This window comes from Malus domestica, chromosome 09 (genome assembly GCF_042453785.1).
Source record: "Malus domestica chromosome 09, GDT2T_hap1".
NCBI classification, from domain to species: Eukaryota; Viridiplantae; Streptophyta; class Magnoliopsida; order Rosales; family Rosaceae; genus Malus; species Malus domestica.
Genome location: NC_091669.1, coordinates 28,249,806 through 28,275,731, shown reverse-complemented (window position 1 = coordinate 28,275,731; position 25,926 = coordinate 28,249,806). Strand labels below are relative to the sequence as shown.

General features: G+C 38.2%; 1 protein-coding gene across 2 annotated transcripts; it reads right to left on the bottom strand.

Moving 5' to 3' along the window:
* Positions 1-8,295: 8,295 nt before the first annotated feature.
* Positions 8,296-24,359, bottom strand: LOC103444054 (probable sugar phosphate/phosphate translocator At1g06470). Of its 2 annotated transcripts, none has more exons than XM_070805157.1 (13): positions 24,228-24,359; positions 17,621-18,270; positions 17,336-17,505; positions 15,485-15,570; positions 15,350-15,399; positions 14,595-14,662; positions 13,842-13,942; positions 13,704-13,716; positions 12,615-12,799; positions 12,071-12,157; positions 10,458-10,552; positions 9,914-10,079; positions 8,296-8,622 (listed from the first exon to the last, which is right to left on the bottom strand). In XM_070805157.1, the coding sequence occupies exons 2-12, from the start codon at positions 18,145-18,147 to the stop codon at positions 9,959-9,961; spliced, it is 1,503 nt and encodes a 500-aa protein (XP_070661258.1). In that variant the 5' UTR covers positions 18,148-18,270; positions 24,228-24,359; the 3' UTR covers positions 8,296-8,622; positions 9,914-9,958. The 2 variants fall into 2 exon arrangements, with proteins under 2 accessions (XP_070661258.1, XP_070661257.1); XM_070805156.1 differs by having other exon boundaries at positions 17,621-18,326; positions 24,228-24,352.
* Positions 24,360-25,926: the final 1,567 nt, after the last annotated feature.

Sequence of the window (25,926 nt, the reverse complement as noted above, 5' to 3'; positions counted from 1 at the left end):
AGATGAAAGCTGAGAGGGTTAGAGGGAGAAAGTGACGTGGCAGCCATCTAGTGGAGGAAATAAGATAGGGAGATTTGAAAAATGGGAAAAGGGTGTCCCAAGAGATAAAGAGACACGGTAGTGGTGAAATAATGGGTGTGGGCCCCACATGTCTCACAAAACAATACAAAAATATATTTCAAAATGGAATTACTAATACCCCATTTACGATCGTAGTTCCGTAAAATCTTCATCGTAACTCCAATTTTGATTTTGTTTGCGCCTACGCGTTCGTACCGTCGAGTACTTCGAAAATACGACAAAATAGTAACTCGTACGCATCACAAAAATATGGTCAACGAAAGTCAAAATCCTTGCCTCTAGGGACATTTCCGTCAATGCACTCATTTAAAATTAATAAAATTGTCAAATTAGGAACGGGTCGTCACAATCTACCCACCTTAAAAAAATTTCATCCCTGAAATTTGAAATCATTTGCTAAACATAAAAACTTCAACAAAAAAAAAAGTAGGGAGAAAGTATATATATAAGGAACAATCAAGCTAGAGCGGTTGCACAAAAGAGAACGTCATTCCGTCGCGATCGGATTGCAGTGATTCCTCTTTCATGCCTCCAAACTTAAACTTTCCTTCTCCTTCAATACAATACTACAATATAAAATCCTTTATGAAAACATCGAGTCAAAAATAGATATATATTAACATATCGTCAAAATACGTATATAAATTAAAGTACAATTTAAAATAGTTGTGCTAAAATCAAAACTGAACATGAAATATTTTTCACCTACGCACCTGTTGCGTCACGTACTCTGAAGATAAGTGTGTATGTAGTATCTTTGGGTCGAACCCAAACAGTAAATAGGTAAATATATAACAAATAAATAAATAAGTAATCTAACGTAAACGAACCTACCTATCCACTTGCTTAACGAATCCAACAAATAAGTTATCAATATTACAGTCTGCAGCCCGCGATATCAACCGCTCATTGTTGTCTCGATAAGCAAGTAACAAATTCTCGAGGGTGTAATATTACCATCTTGCCCCTCATTGGGAAATACATATAAGTCATCTAATTAGCGCCTTGACCGTGCTCACATACTACCTTATTGGGCAACATCGTCAATATTATAAAATTTTCTATATCGTAATCTCGATCATTCAAATACATGTTCGCAATACTCTTCTGTCAATCATATGCTATGCATAAAGTCTCCATACTATGTCTCAACAGTGTCATACCCAGAACCAAAAATTGTAACCGTAGTTATAAGCAATTAAAATAAAGATAACTATATGTTACAACCATGCTAATTGTAGAACGGATGAAATGTAATACGTCCACTAAGGTCTGGCTAGTTCGTTCAAACTGATCATTAATCTGGGGGTAAAAATGTGATACTGGACAAAAACTTAGTACTCATAACCTTCAACAAGGCTTACCAAGACTTGGAAGCTAAACACGCATCACAATGAGGTACAACAATGACATGCATACCATGAAATCGAACAATGTAGTTCACAATGCCTGAGCCAGCAACTTCATATTGAATTTCCCCCGGATTTAGCGAAAACTATGTCGAGAAGGCTAAAAGAACAATTAAGAATTTGAGAGTCAAAACAAGTCCATCAATCTAGAATACAAAGTAACTAGATTAATGCATAACATCTCTCTACCACGGTAGCTTCTAGAATATTCAATCACCAACGGTAACGATTCGCTTAGCAGAGTATTTGTTGGGTGATTGAAACATTAATGGTCAAAACTAAAATTTGATATCCAAGCGATTTTTCTGAACAATTTGTCTATTTCAAAATTAATACGAAGTGTAGTAGAAATCTGCGAAAAGTTCCATTTCGTCCTTTCAGTCACCACACCCTACCAAAATAAGTTTAAAACCCTAAGATCATTAACAAACAACAAAAAAGAAGGAAGATAGAGTGCTCTCGAGGCCCACCTTAGTCGTGGACGGAAGAAACTCACTGGAGATGATCAACTCGAAATGGATCCCTCCTCGGTCTATACACGCCCATAGAGCTTAGTTCTCGAATGAGGGTTTGGTAGTTGATATAGTAGTAATGGTTCAGTGACCTGAGGTGGTGTGAGGTGCTACGGTTATACCTCTCAATGCTTGCAGAGAAATAAGAGAACAGAGGAAAATGGAGGGTTAGTAATAAGGGTTTGAAATAGGATAGGGAGGTGAGACAGTGCATTGACGGTGGCCTAAGAACTCGTTGAGGTAGTGCTGGTGATGATGGACCGGTGTTGCTGCACCTTCTGTGCAATGCATATAACTTAGAGATGAAGGGAGAGAGTGGATGATAAGGGTGTATGGCCTTCGGCCTCTCTGCGTGTGTAGAGAATAGAAAGAGAGCTTAAGAGGGATGGAGATGAAAGCTGAGAGGGTTAGAGGGAGAAAGTGACGTGGCAACCATCTAGTGGAGGAAATAAGATGGGGAGATTTGAAAAATGGGAAAAAAGGTGTCCTGAGAGATAGGGAGACATGGTAATGGTGAAGGAATGGGCCCCACATGTCTCACAAAATAATACAAAAATATCTTTCAAAATGGAATTACTAATACGCCATTTATGATAGTAGTTCCATAAAATCTTCATCGTAACTCCAATTTCGATTCTGCTTGCATCTACGCGTTTGTACCATTGAGTACTTCGAGAATACAACAAAATAGTAACTCGTACGTGTCATGAAAATACGGTCAACGAAAGTCAAAATCCTTGCCTCTAGGAACATTTCCGTCAATTCACTCATTTAAAGTTAATAAAATTGTCAAATTAGGGACGAGTCGTCACAAAAATTGATTTGCCTATCCAATTGCCTAAATCATTGAAGATGCTCTAAAATCTTAGCAAGAGTCGTAGATCAAATAATCTAATGGAATCTAATGACTTTTGTTTGAGAAATGTTAAGGAGACTCTCTCAAAGTATGACTCTCTATGGAGTCTCTGCTACCGTTGGAGTCAAGTACAACACTCCGGTGGGCTACAGCATAGGAAGAGTTTTAGTTCTTTAAGCTTAAAATTACTAATCACTTGGGCTATTTTATAATTTTAATTGTCACGACCCACCTATCAAATAAAAGTATAAATCTTAGAGCTGGTTTTAGGAAAATAATAGTAAATAAGTATTAAATAAACTCATCACTTTGACCAATACTAAAATTTAATAGTGATAAATTAAAACTTTTATACCTTCCTTATTTTATTCATTTGAAATTTCAAAGGCTAGAAGTCAACAAAAAAAATTAAGTATTTGATTTTGTAGAAGTACTTTTAGCTTAGCTCACTCACCGAATAATTTCTGGCTTTGTTATTGCTCTTTGTGATCCCACAATTTAACATCAATCCACGTGTCAATAATATAAAATATTGTGTAAAAACATGAGATGACAGAGATTCTATAAAGAGTCCAACTTTTGAGAGAATCTCCTTAACATTTTAGGAATACGTGGGTTGTAAAAGTATAATATGCCATAATTAGTTAAGCATATTTAACTCGGACTATTGTAGGCCCAAATATAACCCTTAGTTTTTATTAATTTTGAGTCCCGTGAATCTAGGTCATCCAATACTTGTAGCATTTAATATTATGTATCATCGAAGTGGAACGCAGTTTGAGGAATCTGTTCATTGGGGATTATATGCCATACAACATTCAGCTTCAACTTATCACTTCCAAACTCATCATAGCCGCAAATGTTATTTGATAAAAATCAAAGGACAATATTGACTGAAGTTGGGTAACGCTTAACATTTAACCTCAGCGTCCAGCATGTCTTTCTTGTCTGACATCTGTTCAAGTTCATCACTGATCGTTCTTTCTTTTCAATTGTTTCTGATTTTCAGTTATCATTTTTGTGTTAAGAGAGAGGAGAAATACATACGAGAGATATGAGATATAGAAGAGTGAGCACGATGGGAGAGATGCAGAGAAAATGAAAACTAATTCTCACATGAGATATAGAAGAGTGAGCACGGTGGGAGAGATGCAGAGAAAATGAAAACTAAAAACGAAAACTATTGTCGTCATCCGTCTCCCGCATTCATCCTCCATTTTCCCAAGCAGTCACTAATGCTGCACACAACAAATAACAACAACAACAACAAAGCTTTTTCCCACTAAGTGGGGTCGGCTATATGAATCCTAGAACGTCATTGCGCTCGGTTTTGTGTCATGTCCTCCGTTAGATCCAAGTACTCTAAGTCTTTTCTTAGGGTCTCTTCCAAAGTTTTCCTAGGTCTTCCTCTACCCCTTCGGCCCTGAACCTCTATCCCGTAGTCACATCTTCGAACCGGAGCGTCAGTAGGCCTTCTTTGCACATGTCCAAACCCATTTTGTGTACGTGTTGATGCTTCACCGTCCAACATTATGTGCCATACAGCATCGCCGGCCTTATTGTCGTCCTATAAAATTTTCCCTTGAGCTTTAGTGGCCTACGACGATCACACAACACGTCGGATGCACTCTTCCACTTCATCCATCCAGCTTGTATTCTATGGTTGAGATCTCCATCTAATTCTCCGTTCTTTTGCAAGATAGATCCTAGGTAGCGAAAACGGTCGCTCTTTGGTATTTCCTGATCTATGATCCTCACCCCTAACTCATTTTGGCCTCCATTTGCACTGAACTTGCACTCCATATATTCTGTCTTTGATCGGCTTAGACGAAGACCTTTAGATTCTAACACTTCTCTCCAAAGGTTAAGCTTCGCATTTACCCCTCCTGAGTTTCATCTATCAACACTACATCGTTTGCGAAAAGCATACACCAAGGAATATCATCTTGAATATGTCCTGTTAACTCATCCATTACCAACGCAAAAAGGTAAGGACTTAAGGATTGTTGATGCACAAAATCAGTGAGGACTTTGGTACAATAGAAAGTATTAAGTTTGTGATCTTCGCTAGATTGCTCTGGTCATTAGTGTGGATAAGTAAGTAAATGGATAGAGACAAGAAAGCAAACACAAGATGTACGTGGTTCACCCAGATTGGCTACGTCCACGGAGTAGAGGAGTTCTCATTAATTGTGAAGGGTTTACACAAGTACATAGGTTCAAGCTCTTCTTTAGTGAGTACAAGTGAATGATTTAGTACAAATGACATAGGTTCAAGCTCTCATCTTCACTTGCCTTATCTGTCTCATAGGTAGATGTGGCATCTTCTCTGGAGGTACTCTTCCTCCATCCAGGGGTGGTATCTTTAACTGGTGGAGATGCACAAGGTAATGTATCAATTTCACTTGAAGCTTACTTGTAGTTTCAGGCTTGGTCAAGCACGATTCAAACCATGTAGTAGGAGTCCCCCAAGTCGCCGAGCTAAGGGATCTGCTAAAAGAGGTGACAGACAAGGTAAGCAATCAGAGCTCCAAGCAATCAGTCCCAGATCAGAAGTTTGATTTCGAGTTCCAGCTGATTGTTCTCATTCTCCCTATCTTGCAGGCAGCATGAAGGATAAAGAGAAGAAAATGAGAATAGATGATATGAGATACTTTTGCTTTTGAAGAAGTAACTTTCCACAGGCTTATTCTTGAACTAGGCTGGAGGATTTTTTGGTTTCCTCCAGAGTATAAGGCCGACTGAAGAATTTGAAGGTCAAAACAAGTCCATCAAATCTAGAGTACGTTCGACCCTGCTGATATGGGATACTTTTACTGTTGACAAAGTAATGGATGTATCGGCACGTGTTCTGTTACGCTTGTCTCCACATGGTTCCTTGTATCCTTCTCACTTTCCCTATCTGTTCCTCAGGCAGATGTGGTATCTTCTCTGGAAGTATAAGATGTTGAAGATGAGTACTCGAGAGCAATGCCAGGTAAGTAATCAGGTAATGGGTTCCAGGCAGTCAGTTCCTGACTGGAAGCTTGATTCCAAGTGCTGACTGATTGCTCTCTTTCTCTTTGTCTTGCAGGTAAGAACAAGGCCAAAGGAAAAGACAGGGAAAAAGCATGATATGGAATACTCTTGCTTTTAACCCTGATAATATGAGATATTCTTGCTCTGGTGTAGCTTGTTTGCAGAGGTATTATCGGGGGGAAAGAAAGCTGAGTATTTCGATAGGCTTCGTTGGGAGTGCCCTCTCAGATATGAGGAAGGGTTGAGCATTTTTGCAGGTCTGCCTGTCCGTTGAGGATGGAGGTCGACATATATAGGAGTTTCCCTAACAACAAGTAGTAATGCTATTCTTTTACCCTGCTTGGTCATAGCACGGTAGTGGGAGCTGCCAGCTTCACGTGTGTCAGAGCACTTTAAAAAGTGGTCTGTGGTATCTGGAAAGCTGATGTTGCGTGTGAAGATTACAGACAAGCTTTATCCAAGGAGATCTGGCTCTCGAAGTTGAGAATGCGGTGCCTCTTCGGTTTTTGTACAAGCAATCCTGTCGAGGATCTGGCTCACGAGATTCGAAAAACGGTGCCTCTTCGATTTTTGAGAGAGCAATCTTGTTGGAAGTCTGGCTCTCAAGATTCGGCTCTCTTCGATTTTTGAGAAAGTAATCATGTTGGGAGTCTGGCTCTCGAGATTCAGAGGACAGTGCCTCTTCGATTTTGGAGCAAGCAATCTTGTTGGGAGTGTTTTCTCGAATGTGAGTAAAGGTTGGGCATGTTTGCTAGTCTACCTTACCACGGAGCACAGAGGTTGACACACAGGGACTTTCCAATTATCCAGTAGTGGTGCTGTTCCTTTACCCTTGTGGGTAATAATATGGTAGCTAGACCTTCAAAATTTATGTGTCTAAACTTTGTTAGTGCTGTTTCTTTGCTATTCTTTTACCCTTCTTGGTCATAGCGAAGATCAGAGGTTGATCATTTGAAACTTTGTCAAAACAAGGTGCAAGCTTCACGTGTCTAAACTTTGTCAAAGATCTTTGGCAAAGTTATCTGTGGTACCCATGAGCTGATGGTGCGTGTGGAAAGTGGATGATTGAACAGTAAGATTCACGTGCTTTCTACTTCACCAGAAATCTTCAACAGAATGCCCGTAATTTCAGCAAAGCTGAGTGTGCATGTGACAGGTGCTGACAAGGCTGAAAAAAGCAGGTGCATCTTCGATTTCTGAGATCGGCCCTCGTGGTCTCTGAGCAGCCCAGCTTTTGAGAAAGCAAGCCCCTCTTCGATTTCTGAGATTGGCCTTCGTGGTCTTTGAGCAGCCCAGCTTTTGAGAAAGCAAACGCCTATTCGATTTCTGAGATCGGCCCTCGTGGTCTCTAAGTAGCCCAGCTTTTGAGAAAGCAAACGCCTCTTCGATTTCTTAAGCTCCGTCGAGTGCAGATTTTTATAGAGGCTGGCATTAAGTTCCAAAGCACACTTGAATCTTCACCTGTAGAAGCTCCCTTCTTGCACTTCTAAGATCTTGATTTGTCCGACCTCTTCTCTCTTCAACACCTTTGAAAATGTCTGGCCCATCCAACCGTCGTTTTGACTTGAACCTTGTTGAAAAGGCAGCCACGCCTTCTCCAAACAACATATGGCGCCCATCCTTCTTATCCCCTACTAGTCCTCTTACCGTTGGGGATTCCGTGATGAAGAATGATATGATTGCTGCGGTGGTGGCCAGGAACCTTCTCACTCCCAAAGATAACAGACTACTTTCCAAACGGTCTGATGAGTTGGCTGTTAAGGATTCTCTGGCTCTAAGTGTTCAGTGTGCAGGTTCTGTGTCTAATATGGCCCAACGCTTATTTGCTCGAAACCGCCAAGTTGAATCATTGGCGGTTGAAGTGATGAGTCTCAAACAGGAGATTAGAAGGGTCAAGCATGAGAATAAACAGTTGCACCGGCTCGCACATGGCTATGCTACAAACATGAAGAGGAAGCTTGACCAGATGAAGGAATCTGATGGTCAGGTTTTACTTGATCATCAACGGTTTGTGGGTTTGTTCCAAAGACATTTATTGCCTTCGTCTTCTGGGGCTGTACCGCGTAATGAAGCTCCAAATGATCAACCTCTGATGCTTCCTCCTTCTAGGGTTCTGTCCAGTAGTGAGGCTCCGAATGATCCCCCTCCGGTGCCTTCTCTTTCTGGGACTCTACCGACTGCTGAGACTTCTCCTAAGCAACCTTTGTGAAGGCTCGCTCTTGTTTGTTTATTTTGACTCATGTATATGTACATATTTGTAACTTATCGGAGATATCAATAAATAAGCTTTGCTTCATTTCAACGTATTTTTCCAACTCTGCATGAGATTTCTTGATGAAAAGAGAATTTATAATACCATATTCTTGTGAGAAATAAATTTTATTGTGATTCAAATACAAAAATAAAAGAGCAAGGGAAATAAAAAACTCGATTTTTAATATACATAAAGGGCAATGACAGAGTCCATCGCGAATGATGGCATTACAAAACTCTGGGTAGCTTGCAGTTGCAAACACCACCCTCTTTAACAAAAATAATCAGGAAAACATAGAGCATTATTGAATTTGACATCGAGACGCTCATATCCTAACCTCCTAGCCAACAACATTCCGTATATACTAAAAGTAAATATTTAGCTCTTCTTCTGATTTTTGGCAGCAGCTGCAGAATCTCGCCTCGTGTTGATTCTCGGACAAATATACTTCTTGCCAAAAGCTTCACCAAGATGCATGAAGATCAAGTTTTCCTGCGTAAATGATGTACCGTCAAGTTAACAGAGTAACCTATTGTACAAATGAGATTGCATGAGAATTCGACAATGTGCATCGGTTAACAGAGAACCACTATTTTTACCAGGAATCTGAATAACATTTCACTGACCTATGGACTGGATGGCCGACTACTCAACCTCAAGTAAGAATATGACTGATACTCGCAGTCAAAAACGGAAATTGTATGTTTTGGACAGAAATTGAGGTAACGGAAAGAAAACTAAGATCCTGATCCAGGTAACAAACTCTTAGGACCTAATACTTAAGAGAACTTATGACTAGAGCTATCATAAGTTTACATTACAGAGCCAGTTATTATTTACGCCCTTTATAAAACCTTTATCCTCTACTTACACCTGACAAACTATTCTTTTTTTTCTTTCCGCCCCCTACATGTGCTTCAACAGTGGAAAACTTCGAAGTTTGAACCAGGAACCCCTCTCCGCATCCACCTCCACCCACTTCCTCTCCCAAAACCCAGATTCCTTCTCTACTCTCTCACCTTGAAGCCTCCATGTCTAGTCATTGCTCTGGTTTTTTTCACTAGGTTTTAGAAAATCCAACAAAAAAGCGAAAAAGCAAGGGAAACTATGTTTATTTTCAATTATTTTGGTCTGTAACTATTTGATTTGTGACTGTTTGAATACAAATGTCTAATCTGTAATTGTGGAATTCTCTAATTATCTAAAACAACGTCAGCCCCATTTCTGTGTCCCTTGCATGCCCAGTGCACCCCAAAACTCCGGCAATTGGTGAGCTGCCATTGGCCCTGCAACCTCCTATTCGTTTGGACATTCATAACAGGGCTGGGTGCAACAAAAAAGGGCTTCAAGTAAGAAGACTCATACTGGGCTAGTTGATTTTGCAGCTGGAATGAAGATCTTACACACCAAAATGAATTAAGGGGGCGGCAAATAAATAGAACAAAAGCTGTGGGTAAACAATGGATGGGGTTGTAACTAGGGGGTTATCCATAATTTCCCAAACATTAAACTCTGTGATGTACCTCCTTCACTTGAGACAGTCTTCTGGATAATAACCACCAATAGGGTACCACCAAGCAGACAACTACAGAAATACAAATGGCCTCATCTAAATACAGTAGATCCATAAATGTAAAAGGAGTAACGACAAGCCAGTCACATTGGAGAATGACAAGTTTCTTTGATACACATATATCCCAAAGTAAGACAGAATTGTGCATGGACTTGGCAACCCAAGCAATTAGCATAAATTTCAGATGATTGAAGAAGTTCATGAACTTACAATTTGGCTTCCTTCAAATTTAGATGCATGGACTTTGTAAAGCTTTCATCTGCCATCATCTTGCTCATCTGTCTCCTCAAGAATGACATACTTTGCAGCAACATTTGTCGAGACTGGTTCCTCCATGTCATCTTCACTTGTATGACGCGCCTTTAGCTTATCGTATCTGTAAGATAACATGCATAAATAATCATGAGTGAGACTTACGTATTTAAAAATTCTTGTCTTTTACTTCATCCTACTTCCATCCAAGCAGAAACTACTTCCCTACACACTTCCTATCTTCTCCTTTTCTCCCCAACCATATATCTAGACAAAACCAAAATTTACCAATCATAATTTCTCTGCCTCTCCTGCCTATATTGTTACTCATTCTCACTTGTAATTTTATGTATTTATTCAATTACTGAATGTAGGTATCCCACTACATATTTTCAGCAGACTAATGGATGATAACAATTTTCATATGACTGTTTCACTTTTGAACATGCTACAGCATAAGCAAAAGAGCAAACGATTCTCCCCAAACTGAAAGAGTACTTACTTGTACCAGTTGAATAAACTAACACCAAGCATAATTATGAAGAGTCCAGCTCCCTTCAACCTGGTAAATTCATCATGGAAGTAAATGACTGCAACCTGAGTATGACAAAATGATAGGATCAGAAATCAACACAAAATTTTGGCCTCCAGGATAAATATATGGACAAGTACAGAAACCTGATCAGCATCAAAAGAAGACAAGAACGCAAAATGATTAACAGAAATTTTCAACTTCTATGATTCTATCCACTAAAATCCATAGAGACTCAAATCAGAACATGTACAAAGCATAAAAGAAAGATCTAACATGTGAGTAACCAGATTGTTTGCAAACTCTCCCATGGCATAGATCTAGGATCTAGCAAACTCTCCCATGGCATAGATCTAGGATCTAGCAAATCGTGAATGTAAAGTTCGCGCATAGAAAATGTAAACTAAGTGGGAATTAAATCAGGCATCACTGCAATCTGCAACTAGTTCATGCAACTCCTTAATTAATTTATGGAATCTAAGAGATAAAGCTCTAAAACATGAAACTATCGTATTAAACTATTAATGCAACCAGCTTAGTTGCTCCTCTCTTCACGCAATCAGTGGCATGAGGAAGTCTTTTGTTTGTTGCCACTTGATAGTTTACTGTTTTTCAAATCAGGTAGGAAAGCAGAAATCATTGATATCGACCATAGAATCCAAACATATTCCAAGCCTTGGCCTCCCAGTTCCACACCACTCAAGTCAAGTCAACTATTCCTTTATCTCCAAAAGGATAGGCCAGACAATCAACTGTTATTTAAGGTAAAAAAGAACTATAGTGATACATGCATATAGTTCTCCCTCTGATATACACTGTTCAGGCATACAGACAGTTCGACAACAACAGAATTCACATGCATAGACAGGTAAACTGTAACTAGCAGCCACTAGCACGAATCCATGCAGGGATTGAAAGCAGGTCACCTTCTACAGAAAAGACGTTGACAAAACACTTCTCAACCTAAAACTGAAATTAGCCTAAAAAATTTGTTAGGACTACATATTCACACAATGCGAATAATTAAAGAAAAGGAAAAAAAAAAAAAAAAAAAAAAAGAAAAGGATTCTGTTTCTCCAAGTGAATGTGGTTGTAATGCCAATGAAACCATTTGGGTACATTACAAGTACACACATAGATACACTCATAAATAGAAGTTTCACTATTTTTTTGCAAGACAACTTTTTCAGGCAGTGGGTATACCACTAGTCAGGAAAGTAGACTCCTAAGGTTCTATATATCAAACATCTTGTTTGTTTTTGACAATTAGGGTAACAACCAAGATTTACAACATTGAAAGGCGCATAACATGCTACACATTGCAATAAGAAGATGCTTCGTGATCAATCCCTACTCTAAAGGGAAGTCATTCTAGCATTCACAAGAGTAGAATCAAGAGACGACAGTTACATGAATCTGCTTAACAGCACTGATGAGCCATTATGTATAACAGTACTCATGTAATTCTTAAAAGAAACAAAAAGTATATAACTATGAGATTGTCCAGCTTAGGACAAGTAGGTCCAAAAGGTAAGACAACCAGAAATTTAGAAGAAAGGACCAACATAGAAAACAGAACATACCAATATAGTGACAGCCTCCTTAACAACACCTGCTATTGTTACTGTGACAGCACTCGTTACGGAGACAAGAATGAATTCTGTTAATACCTGCAGGAAAAGGAGAGCTTTGTCAGCCTAAACCCTGCTTGATGATTATACAGTGTATATATATGCATGTATGTAACTATTCTCTTATAAGATCGTAAAAACACCTCTGCTTCAACCGTTCAATTATATATAAATAGCAGAGATGATTTGAGTGTATATCTTCTCAACTCCTATGCGTCTCAGCCATCCATATCCAATCTAACCACTAACAAAAAAAAAGGGATCTCTATTCAAGGACCTTATTACATACATACTTGGGTGTTTAAAATCAAAGTAGAACTTAAACCAGGAACTAGTCAACACATATCCTGCTAAACTTAAAGCAGCTCCTCAGCCCTCACATAATACCCAAATTTAAAGTCAACAACAAAAGTCTCAAGTATACAAACATACAGAAAAAAAATAAATAAATAAAAAAAAAATTTGTAATAAGAAAAAGTTTTCACTATTCTCCTACCATAAAAAAGGCAAGGGTTCCACCAAAAAGCATCAGCAAGCAACTTCGACCGACATGCCCTGGATTGTTGAAGTAATTGTTTTTTCTAAGTTCATCCCACGGATCAAAGGCAAGAGAGAGAAGGGCAGTCAATACTGCCATCACTGGGGTCAAATAGCTCATCAATGTAAGCGGATTTCTCAAACCTAGGGCAATTGAACAGAACTACAGTAAGAGTATGTTATGCAAACTTGCAGCATTTATATATTGAAAAAGAGAAGATAGTCAGATAATGTCCTGATTCTTATAGAAATACTCCCATCTAAATAAAATTGACACCAGGAATTAACCTGGTGCGAATTGCATCTAACCTGACTGCATGCATAACCATAACTATTCCAGTGCCAAAATCTTGTCTAAACCAATCACCAATGGTAATCTCTCAACTTGGTCCGGTTCAGTTGGGTGAGATCATTGGAAAATAAGGTGGAGCTTCTTTAAATCAAGTATGAATTTTGTGCTATAACGTGATGAAAACATTTTCGAACATTACAATATAGTCTCGCAGACAACAAAATCAACAAGTATGTCTTCTTTTATTACGATATTAGTACTATCTCAAAATTACCATAAACTACAGATATTGAATCAATTCTAAATATCTTTAGATGAGAAAATAAACATGACATCATAAATTACATATCTTTAGAACATAATCATATCGCCATCGAACTACTTGAGGACTCACAGTATATAATATGAAAACAATTAATAAAATATCGTGGCAGTGAATGTAAGTACTTCTATATGCATTGATGCTCTTATTTCAAAAGAACTTGTAGAATTTACAAATCAAAATATTTGTTTAAATTATTAGAAAATGGAAAACTGTTACACTTGGCAACAACGACAATTTACTTGAATAAGTTGTAACTCTAGCAGGGACTGGCCACATTGACATGTTATTTATATTACATGTAATGATTTCACCATAGTGGCAACTGATGACCCTATACAAGGTGCAAGAACTCTTTTGAAGACAACAGGTGAAGTATAATAGTGAAACACTGCAAAAATATTGAGATTGCAATAATATCAAATAACACTTACCATAATCTTCTTTCTTTATTTCGATTTTGGGAAAACGATCACGAGCATTGTGCATAACAAACCAATAAAATCATGTAAGAGCATGTAATTATTAAAAGTGAAAAATGGTTGAAACCCAGTAACACATAGAAAACACACCTGCAAAAGAATTTGGGTCATGCACCAACGGAAGCCGGACATTACAGCAGCAAGCATGACAAAAATGAATCCCCAAAAGTCAAATTCTGTCTCTTTTGCAACTGCACATCATTCAATATGGAAAGATAAGAAAACATTAACATCGGAAATCATACATGATTAAAAGTTCCACCTGAGAAATTTTCTTAAGAACCTAATTAAAGCAAGGACTAGTGGCATAAAAATCAACAAAAATGGTAAGGGTTTAAATTGAGGTCTCAGTTGATTGAGATACTTAAAATCCCAAAGTACCTTTACAAGTTCAAAAACTTAGTGATCAATCTGCACTAAATTCTAAAACATACAATAAGTTTTTAAAAAGTTTCTGTAAGTTCCACGAATGTGATCACAAAGATATCTTATTATAAATGGAACCTGACGGGGACCTTGGTTATTTCCATAAATAGGCCAAACCCAACAATAGCAAGACTTTAGGACAGATTTAATTTAACAAAGAGATGGCAGAAAAGCCTAATGATAAGTTCATTAAAATTAGAAGTATAAAATGTCCCGTTCAACTTTCTTTCAAGCAAACACAATATTGTTGAAAAGATTGATGAGAGGGAATGAAGTAGAGATAAATGAAACGAGAAGCAAGAAAGAAAGGGGCAGGAAGGGAAAGAATCTTTCATCGTGAGAATTGAAATATAAAATTTATAAAATGAAAAGAAAATATGTGCATATTGAAATAAATTATATGCTAAAGCTTGTTACCTGTTAATAGTATTCCGAGGGAGATAATTAATATGATCCCTGAAAGTCTAACACTTGGTGACTCCAATCTATGAAGCAGCGAATTTGCAGTGCACAGCAGGACAAGAGTCACAATCAGAGAGAAAAGGAAAGTGGTGGAAACCAAACAATAAGCACTAACGTAGAGGGTTTCTAGACAACAATTTGTAACACCCATTCTCAAATTTACTACTTAATTGAGGTAATATTTGATTGAGAGGCCGCACAGATTCTTACATTAAGAGTATGAATCCCAAATCGGGAAAATAAGAGACCTTGCATGTGCTTGGTGTTATGGTGGAACCCAACTTTCTTCATCTTAGGGGTTCATTATCAATTTATCAGTCATAATACATAAAGCTCATAAAAACAAATTTTGGCCCCTAACCTAAGATTGACCTCAAGCATGCAAAATCACAGAAATGGAAAGTGGAAATGATAAACAAGACAAGAGAGTATTTATTTTAGTTTTCTTTTTAGTCATGTCTCGAGGGTTGGGGCGTGGCACAGTGACATGCATGATATAATTTATAGTTCAGTTCAACACTAATGTTGACCCAGAATAGATTTTATAACTATAGTATAAGAAATGAGGGAGAAGAATCGCTCAAGCACCAATAGGGATAGTAGAAAAGCACTGGATTACATATAGTAAAGACTTGATAGCATTCAGGTACGGATATTTATGCACATGATTAAGGAATCTGGGTACAAAACTCTAATGGGAAGAAATTTACCTGAAAGCAAAAGCAAATAGAAGGAGAAATATAGGAGCAGCTGATTTACACTGCAGAAGTGGAAAGGGAAGTCAGTTGCTGACTGATAAAAGTTGAAAAATGATAGGTTGTGGATGTGTAGAGAAAGTAACCAACCATTGTGGCAAATGTGACAGATATAAAAACAAGGGATGCGTTGCTTAGATTAACATCCATTGCTGTTCCAATAGCCGTCGGTACAACTGTGAAAGGCAAAGTCCATCTGTAGCATTAGTTGATAGAAAAGTTAATTTACCAAATAACATAAAAAGTATCAAGTATATGACCACAAACTTATAAGAATGGAAGGATATTTTGTAAACATTAACATAAGGCACTAAAGGAAGTGTGGCAAATTTTTGATTAAGTGTCTATGAAAAATTAAATGCCATGCAAAGAACTCTGATTTTGACGTAATCTTTAGCAACTCTGTTTCCTTTACAATAATTGTCATTTGCGACAAATAATAAACGAGCTGATGCAAGTAAAAGTTGTTAATACTGCACTTGTCCAATTATAAACAAAAGCTCTGTTTCTAAACGAGGAAAAAAATGCAAAATCAGTCCCAGCAGGGAAGCTGATTATGAGAGAACCTGCAATACGTCCATGCTTCATGACCTAGGTCTAAGATTCCTCTAAAAACTTATACAAATCTACATTTGTTGGTTTGAGAGTACATGTCATTTTCTTAACTTACACGCGTCCTTAAACTCTCTAAAAGGAAGATTCTCTTGTTTTGACAGAAAATCCTAAGGAGAAGAAAATAGTCTCTCTCCCAAATTGATCCCATTTCCTCCTTCCAATAGAAGATTCTCTTGTTCTGTTCCAACCAAACACCACCACCAAAGGGACAAAATAGCACGTGCACAATGTGAGCACCTAATTAGCAACATTAATCAGACCGTGTTCTGACAGCACCAGATTTCAGTTTCTCAGTCACACTCACACCAAACCACCTCTAGCAGCCAATTCCAAATCAGCAATGCAAAATAAATGGTCTATACTTGCTCTCTCTCCTCTTTATAAAACACGCACATGTAAATAAACATGGAAAGGGACATATTTTCTGGAGCATGTCACGTGTTTTATTATCTTTCCATGAACCACCAACATGAGAAAATTTGCACCGTAGTTGGAACACCAGTATTCCAAACCAAGCCAAATGGCTCGAATGGAGAATCAAATTGATTGGTGGCCAACTCAACTGAATATGGAAATATTAGTACGAAAAGGAAAAGGAAGGATGAAACACCACGATCTTCTACTCAATTAGGATGGAAAGAAATATCCCTTAGAGTGGACAAGTCTGCATATTCTAATAATTGTCTATCATTCAAGTTTTTTACAAAACTGAAGGTTCCAAGAAATAACACTAAGTGAAGAATGGGAGGCCAAGGAGTAGATGGCAGCATTGCAGTTTAAAGAGATTCTATTTAAGATAACCTTGAGAAATGTAGTTCCAAGGACTTGGGAGAGAACCTTTCTCCGCTAATCGAGCATCCAACTCATTGGCTGAAACTCCTTATTTGCTCCTAATGACTAAAATCACAAGGAACATGCTCCTTTGGATATGAATATGGCTTGGTGCACGTGTAGGGCACAGTTCAAACAAAAAAACTATCGTTGCTTTACAAAAGATCATTAAATGCATTGCATCCTCTTTGCAGGCCACAATTATTAGAGTTATAGATGGTAGCATATAAATTTTACATTTTGCATAACAAAATACCACTTGAATCTTCAAAAGAAGATAAGAGAAAAAAAATTATGGGGGGAAACTAATCCACATAAATGCTCCTATTTGAAAGAAAAAAAAAAGAAAGTATAGATCCTAACAAACAATAAAAACACGGAAACTGCAAACCAACCAGTGTCTGAATTAAAAGATGAAAGCACTAGGTTATTCAGTAAAGAACTTCAATCAATTTACCAAATTGGAATAACGAAGCAAAACAAATATGACTTTACCTTTCACGAAGTAATCTCTCCATGACATAGCAACACCAGTTTGGAATCTATTAGACCAAAACCATGTGATTCCCTTTGACAAAACAGCTTGCATTGTGAAATGAACTGTATTCATCAAAAAGGGAGCAGGGAACTTCCCCAAATCATCTCCTAACAGACTTTTATTGTACCTAAACAATCCAGAGAACATTGAAAACCATAGGAAATAACTTTGCATCAGTAAGTAATTTGAATATTTGAGTAACTAATACATCTGATGATTAATAGAGACGAGAGGCAACTTACAAGGTCAACAACAGGCTGAAAGTGTACCATACAAGTACAAAGAACAATGTCTTCAACACATTTGTAAGAGTAATAGGGTTCTCCAAATTGGGTGGTAATGCTTTATGGTCATGCATAGAAATGAAGCTATCTACACCATTTGCCTCCCTTGCAGACCCATTCTCGATATCAAAGGGCAAATACTCCTCATTTCCGTTTGCACCAACCTGGTTAGCAGCAGAATCCATGGTATCACCACCGTTCAAGTGCATATTTCTCTTCTGAGATTTTGTATTGTGGTATTTGTCCTTATCTAAAATATTGTGTGCTGGCTCACCCTGTTGGAGCTTTGGCAATTCAAAGTCAGACTCTTCTTCTGCAGCCGCATCCGTATTTCCTAATAGACGATCAAAATGCATCGTCCCATCTTCATCGCACCAGCGAGAGAATGAGGGCTCCCTGCGATGACCTGACGAGTGGCTTCCACTCTGAGTGTAGTTGGCTTCCGTGTACCCGACCTTTTTTGTGGTCAAATCACTCCCTACCATCTCCTATCAAGATCTAAATTAGATCCATCTATACCCTCCAACACAATCCAATCTACCAAATGGCCTATGAGGTTTCCGTAAAAGCAGTCCAAAGCATTGTCTAGCTTAACCGCACCATATTATCTAGCGCATAAACAACATTCTGAGCACGAGTTTTGTTGTGCGGAAGCGGCATTCGACTGTAAGTGAATAGTAAGACAGAACAGAATAAAAAACAACACCAACAAGAACACCAAGATTTATACTGGTTCGGCAATGCCTACATCCAGTTTGGAGACGACGGAGTATTCCACTATAATCAATGAGAACATACAATAGTGTTTATCACTCAATTTCCCAAAGACCCAAATAACCCCAAGCTCTCACACTTACAATAGGAAGAGAAAAAACAAAAAAAATACAAAGCAAGACAATTTGAGAAAATTCTTCTCTATGCCAAATGGCTTCTTGCTATTTTTCTCTCTTCCTTGTTCTTCTCTACTTCTCCATGCTTATGAGCTACACCTTGCTCTCCTTTTATAGCCAAAGAAAAGCTTCTCAAAGACATCAATGGCCAAAGGCCTAACATCAAGTCAAAAAGAATTAGGCATAAGTGCATCCAATTTTGGTTTCCCACATGTAGCATGCCATCCAACAATTTTGACCACAAAAGTAGCCCAAAGATTTGGACTTTGACTACATGTTTGAGTCAATAATCAACAATCTCCACCTTGACTCAAACCCTCTAAGTAGAACTCCAAATAGTCATCTCCCAATCCCCCATGGGGCAATCAACAAATTTTACAAACGCCAATCAAGTCTAAGCAGTGCTTAAACTTGTGCAACGAAACTGGCTTCGTTAACATATCCGCAGGATTGTCAGCGGTCCCAATCTTCTGAAGAAGAATATCTCCCTCGTCAATAACCTCACGAACAAAATGGAACCTCACGTCAATGTGTTTCGTACGTGCATGATGAACTTGATTCTTTGCTAAATGTATAGCACTCTGACTGTCGCAATAAACATCCACATGGTCTTGTTGAACCCCTAAGTCATCAAGCAACCCTTGAAGCCAGATGGCTTCCTTTATAGCTTCTGTCACAGCCATGTATTCTGCCTCAGTAGTCGACAAAGCAACTGTAGATTGCAGAATCGACCTCCAACTTACTGGACCTCCAGCAATAGAGAATACAAAACCAGTAGTGGACCTACGCTTGTCCAAATCACCTGCGTAATCAGAATCCACATATCCAACAACACATTTACCAGTAACTTTATCCTGCTGGAACAATAAACCAACATCCACAGTACCCAGAATATACCGTAGAATCCATTTCACAGCTTGCCAATGCCCTTTTCCTGGATTATGCATATATCTACTGACAATGCTAACAGCTTGTGAAATATCAGGCCTAGTACACACCATAGCATACATCAAACTACCAACAACATTTGCATAAGGAATTTGAGCCATGTACTGACTCTCTTTAACAGTTTTAGGAGACATAGAAGCGCTAAGTTTGAAATGAGAGGCAAGAGGTGTACTAACCGGTTTTGAATTTTCATTCATCCTGAAACGTTGTAGTACCTTCTTCAAATACTGCTTCTGACACAGACTAATCTTGCCCTTCGCTCTATCTCTTTCAATTTCCATACCTAGTATCTTCCGAGCTTCTCCCAAGTCCTTCATCTCAAATTCATTACTTAGTTGAGTCTTCAACCTTGTAATCTCCACTTTGCTCTTACATGCTATAAGCATATCATCAACATATAAAAGCAGATAAATGAAGGTTCCATCTTGTAGTTTGCGAAAGTATACACAATGGTCATAGTGACTTCTTGTGTACTTCTGCCCGATCATAAATCTATCAAATCGCTTGTACCATTGTCTTGGAGACTGCTTCAAGCCATACAATGATTTTTCCAATTTGCAAACCCAATTTTCCTTTCCAGCAACCTTAAAACCTTCTGGTTGAGACATATAAATCTCTTCCTCCAAATCACCATGTAAGAACGCAGTCTTGACATCAAGTTGAGCCAACTCAAGGTCAAACTGCACAACCAAAGCCAACAGAATACGAATAGAAGAATGTTTTACTACAGGAGAAAATACCTCATTGTAGTCAATGCCTTCCTTCTGAGCGTAGCCTTTAGCTACCAATCTGGCTTTGAATCTTACATTGTCTTTTCCCAAAGATTCCATCTTTTTGGCATACACCCATTTACAACCAATTGCTTTCTTCCCCTTTGGTAACTGAACCAGCTTCCAAGTCTTATTTTTATGAAGAGATTTCATCTCCTCATCCATAGATTTCTTCCACAACTCGCACTCTGAACTCACGACAGCTTCTTTGTAGGCGGATGGAATATCATCTTCAATAACGGGAAGTGCATATGCCACAATATCAGTAAATCGAGCAGGCTTTCGGATTTCCCTTCTCGATCTTCTGGTTGCAATATAGTCTTGTTGCTGTGGAGGCTCTTGGGTAGGTGCCTCCTCTTCATCATCCTCGTCCTCATCATCAGAATTAACTGTAGGACTAGTGTTTGAAACATCAGACCTTACTGGAACAACTGGAGTCTTCAGTAACTCCACCTGCTTTGAGCTACTCATGGTCTCGGTCGCTTCAGTTTCACCTTCATGCTTGTTCTGATTAATCATAGCAGCCTCATCAAAAGTCACATCTCTGCTTACAACAAATTTCTTCTCATCTGGACACCAGAGTCGGTATCCCTTAACGCCAGTGCTAAAGCCCATAAATAGAGCTTTCTTTGCTCTTGGATCCAACTTGCTTTCTCTGACACGATAGTAAGCAGGACAACCAAATATGTGTAAAAACTTGTAATCTGTACAAGGTTTACCAGACCATACCTCCATAGGCGTTTTGCCCTCGTTCGCAACAGCTGGCAATCGATTAATGAGATGGCTTGCATAAGTAATTGCCTCAGCCCAAAATGCCTTGCCTAATCCAGCATTAGACAACATACACCGAACTTTCTCAAGTAAAGTACGGTTCATGCGCTCCGCCACCCCATTCTGTTGCGGTGTCTCCCTAACCGTGAAGTGCCTCACAATACCCTCATCTTGACAAACTTTCAAGAAAGGATCAGACTTATATTCACCCCCATTGTCTGATCTGAGAGTCTTGATCTTTCGACCGCTTTGCGTTTCAATCATCTTTTTCCACTTCAGGAATATCTTCAAGACTTCATCTTTACGCTTCATGGTGTACACCCATATTCTTCTAGAGAAGTCATCAACAAAGGAGACAAAATAATGGCTACCTCCCCAAGATGCATTCTTGGAAGGTCCCCAAACATCAGTGTGAACATAATCAAGAATGCCCTTAGTGTGGTGAATAGCAGTGCCAAATTTTACTCTAGTTTGCTTACCCAACACACAATGCTCACAGAATTCCAATTTGCATGCCTTTGCACCTTTCAATAAGCCTTGCTTCACCAATCCTTGCAACGCTTTTTCACCAGCATGCCCAAGACGCATATGCCATAACCTCGTGGTGTCTGTGCTATCTGCGTCAGCAGCTTCGGTGACAGCTGCTCCACCAATAACTGTACTCCCCTGCAAGAAATACAAGTTATTTCGTCTTGTACCTTTCATCACCACCAGTGCCCCGTACACAGCTTTAAGAACTCCACCCTCCATGGTGATCTTGAGACCCTTGGATTCCAATGCACCCAGTGAGATAAGATTTTTCTTCATATCCGGTACATACCGAACATCACTTAATTCTCTGACTGTTCCATCATGCATCTTCAAACAGATTTTGCCTATCCCTTGTGTTTTGCAGGCATTATTATTACCCATCAAAACAACTCCACCATCCAGCTCCTCGAAATTAGAAAACCATTCCCGAATGGGACACATATGATAGGTGCAACCTGAATCCAAAATCCACTCATTGGAGTGACCATCAGCATATGAACTAGCCAAAGCAAACTCGAAATCATCATCTCCAGATTTTGCAATATTTGCTTCAGAACCCGCTTTCTCCTTCTCTTTGTTCTTCAATTTGGGGCAGTCTTTCTTCCAATGACCCTTTTGGCGACAAAAAGCACATTCATCTTTAGCAGGAAACTTCCCTCGTGACTTTGAACGAGATTTTCCCCGCTTCCCAGATTTTCTTTCCTCTGTTCGACCCCTTGCAACAAATGCCTCGGTTTGTGAATTGTGAGTCTTCAATTCCTTCTTACGACACTCATGATTCACCAATGCCGCAGACACCTCATCAAGTTTCACCTCGGATTTTCCATACAACAGAGTAGTTGTCAAATGATCATAATCATCAGGCAATGAATTTAACAAACATAGTGCCTTGTCCTCGTCAGGAATTTTCACATCAAGGTTTGCTAAATCAGCAAGTATTTTATTATAATCATTGAGGTGTTCGTGCATAGAGATACCTGGACGATACTGAAATCGGAAGAGTCGCTTCTTCAAGAAGAGACGATTTTCTGCGCTCTTGGTCATATACTTCTCCTCCAATTTCGTCCATAACTCCTTAGCAGAAGTTTCCTTCATATACGGGTATTTCAACTCCTTATCAAGGAACGATCGAATAGCAGCACAAGCATGAAGATTAATTCGCGTCCACTGCTTGTCATCAATATCTTCTGGTTTATCTTCCAGAACCATATCCAACTCTTGTTGATACAACACATCCATAACTTCACATTGCCACATACCAAAATTATTAGAGCCATTGAATTTATCAACCTCTAACCTTGTAGTAGTGGTTGGATGTCTATTGGATGAAGACGAAGACGATGCTGACTCCTTCCTTACAGATTCATCTTTATCTCCAGCCATCTACTCGGTACTGTTCACAAATACGGCACTGTTCACAGGTACAATACTGTTCACAGATACTGTAGCAGTTCACTGTTCACTGAACTGTAGCGCCAACACTATTCACGGAACTGGGCTCTGGTACCACTTGTTGTGCGGAAGCGGCATTCGACTGTAAGTGAATAGTAAGACAGAACAGAATAAAAAACAACACCAACAAGAACACCAAGATTTATACTGGTTCGGCAATGCCTACATCCAGTTTGGAGACGACGGAGTATTCCACTATAATCAATGAGAACATACAATAGTGTTTATCACTCAATTTCCCAAAGACCCAAATAACCCCAAGCTCTCACACTTACAATAGGAAGAGAAAAAACAAAAAAAATACAAAGCAAGACAATTTGAGAAAATTCTTCTCTATGCCAAATGGCTTCTTGCTATTTTTCTCTCTTCCTTGTTCTTCTCTACTTCTCCATGCTTATGAGCTACACCTTGCTCTCCTTTTATAGCCAAAGAAAAGCTTCTCAAAGACATCAATGGCCAAAGGCCTAACATCAAGTCAAAAAGAATTAGGCATAAGTGCATCCAATTTTGGTTTCCCACATGTAGCATGCCATCCAACAATTTTGACCACAAAAGTAGCCCAAAGATTTGGACTTTGACTACATGTTTGAGTCAATAATCAACAAGTTTCTTGGCCTAAACTCAAGACCCCTCCGAAGCTCCTCTAGAATTTCCACCAGATAACATAAAGTAATCAAACAGGTATGCTTGGATGAATGTGAAGACTCCTCCAGCAGTTGCTATTCAGATAAAAAATTCCATCAACAAAAAAGCCAAAATTGTCCAATATAAGCTAAACTGAAATCAACGAGACGCAAGAACGAAAATTCTGAAGAAAACAACCCGCAACTCAGTACATAAATGATTAGCTGAGCTCTTGCAGGTTTTCCCGAGAAAAGTTTGGGTGGATCATAGAATTTCTAAGCAACCAAACAGTGTTGAACCCAATGAAATAAAGTGAATAAAGCATTACAGCTGGAGAGCAGGTACCAAACCCAAAAAACCAACTTTGGGTCTGTCCCTTAAAGCATTGAGATCAAATGAAACACGAATGAATGAATGAAAAAATGGATACAAAAAAGTAGCTCATCGGATTATAAGCACGACCCACAAACTCCAAGGCCACAATCTTTAGCTTAATTCCATCAGATTACACAGAAATATACAGATAAAATATGAAAGGTCAGAGTTAGAAATTGAATGCCAGAAGAGCATTGAACTGACCTCAAATTTTGCGTGTTTGCCAGAGAGAGAGAGAGAGAGATGTATAGAGCTGAGGAGGAGGAGGAGGAGAAAAAGATCCAATCTGGGATTTGTTTGATGTGAGATTAATATGTATACGGTGTTTGTAAATTGTAGGTGTGGTGTCGGAGGGATTTTTTTGTCAAAGGACAGAGGGGTATGAAACGGTGGAAATGTAGTTGCCAAAAAAAAAAGATATTTCTCATGTCTGCCATAATTTGTCCAAAATATTGCAATTTAGTACTACAGTTTTTATTGATAAGCGGTAATTTTCAAGTTTGATTGTGAAACTTAGCTCATTCTATCGTATGTAATAAAAAAAATATTGTCAAAAGCGTTTTTAATTTAATATTAAAACAAATAAATTTGTTATCATATGGTATTTTATTGTCCTAAGAAAGTATAGTATTTTGGTTTTTATATTGAGCTTGGAAATTTATAGTTTGGTAGGATTTTGCTTTATTAGGTAGGGTTTTATTTTATTTTTTTATTGGGTAGGCATGAATTGAAATATTTGGATTTGGTGGATCGTAGACTCGAACCCTTATTAATATTTGCTTTATTTCTAAGATACAGGTTGGTCACTGGTGCCTGCATTCCCGCCGATGTGATTTTGACCCAACTTTTTTTATTATTATTATCATCAACAAAAAGAACTCGGGACGCATCTATAGAACTTAACACTCAATCAATTAAAATATTAGACCATATGAAAAATGAAAAACACGTCAAATTTGTAGTCGGAGATTGTTCTGGTAGTTAAGACATTTCCTCCAACTTAATGAGTCTAGCTTTCTAGCGTAAATTAATATAATAATATCAGTTCTATCCATAGATCCGGATAGGCCGTTTTTTCTTATGATGGGCTAGGTTACTAAGACGGATAAAAGGTTAGACCACTAACGGAGTAGTAGTTTGGGGCTTTCAAGCTGGCTCTTTCTAGCATGGACATAGTTCCTATGCAGTTCGAACTATCTATGGGGTATTAGGCATCAAAATTTGGATATTTGTAGACGAGGAATAATAAGAACATCACAAACCTCCCTTTTTTTTCTTTTCTATTGCAATTTCTTGATTATTATATGATGATTTTTTAACTTTCCATATATATATATAGAAAGAGATAGATTTACGAAGAGAATATCACTAAAGTGCATAATTAGATTTTTTTTTTTTTTTAAAGACAGTGAGATATCTTGTATTGACATGTCATACTTTTATGTTGTAAGTTGTTATTAAAATGAAATAGTTCACCAGTATATATGTATGATGATATTTGGGGTTGGTGCAAAACAAACTTGCAAATGAAAAAAATGATGGGAAACTGTTAGCATTCAAAGTTTGGTACGAAATTGAAGGTAAAGTGTATTCCACGTAAAACTCAATCATTATAATAATAAAGAAGGTATTTTCATACACTTTTTGTAGCTTCTTACACATTTTTTATTTATTTATAATCATTAGCTTTGAATAAATTAAACGGAATTAATTGACAAATTAAACAAAGGTGTGCAAGAAACTAAAAATGATGTGTGTTTATCATTTCCCGTAATGATAATAGCTTGTCCCCCTAAAATAGGTGAGGGTTCAGGGTGCGACACCCTGAGTGAGTGTGGTATGAGAGAGGATGAGACCAAAAATGAGTAGAAATATAAAGAAATACACTCATAATATCCATATA

Bases quoted from the DNA above. Each gene is read 5' to 3' on its own strand.
- LOC103444054 (XM_070805157.1), bottom strand. From the start codon at position 18,147: ATGGTAGGGAGTGATTTGACCACAAAAAAGGTCGGGTACACGGAAGCC. The intron at 12,158-12,614 runs GTAGGAGAATAG...CTTTTCCTGCAG, and splicing joins GAACCCTTGCCTTTTTTATG to GTATTAACAGAATTCATTCT. The intron at 10,080-10,457 runs GTAAGTACTCTT...GTTATCTTACAG, and splicing joins AGTTTATTCAACTGGTACAA to ATACGATAAGCTAAAGGCGC.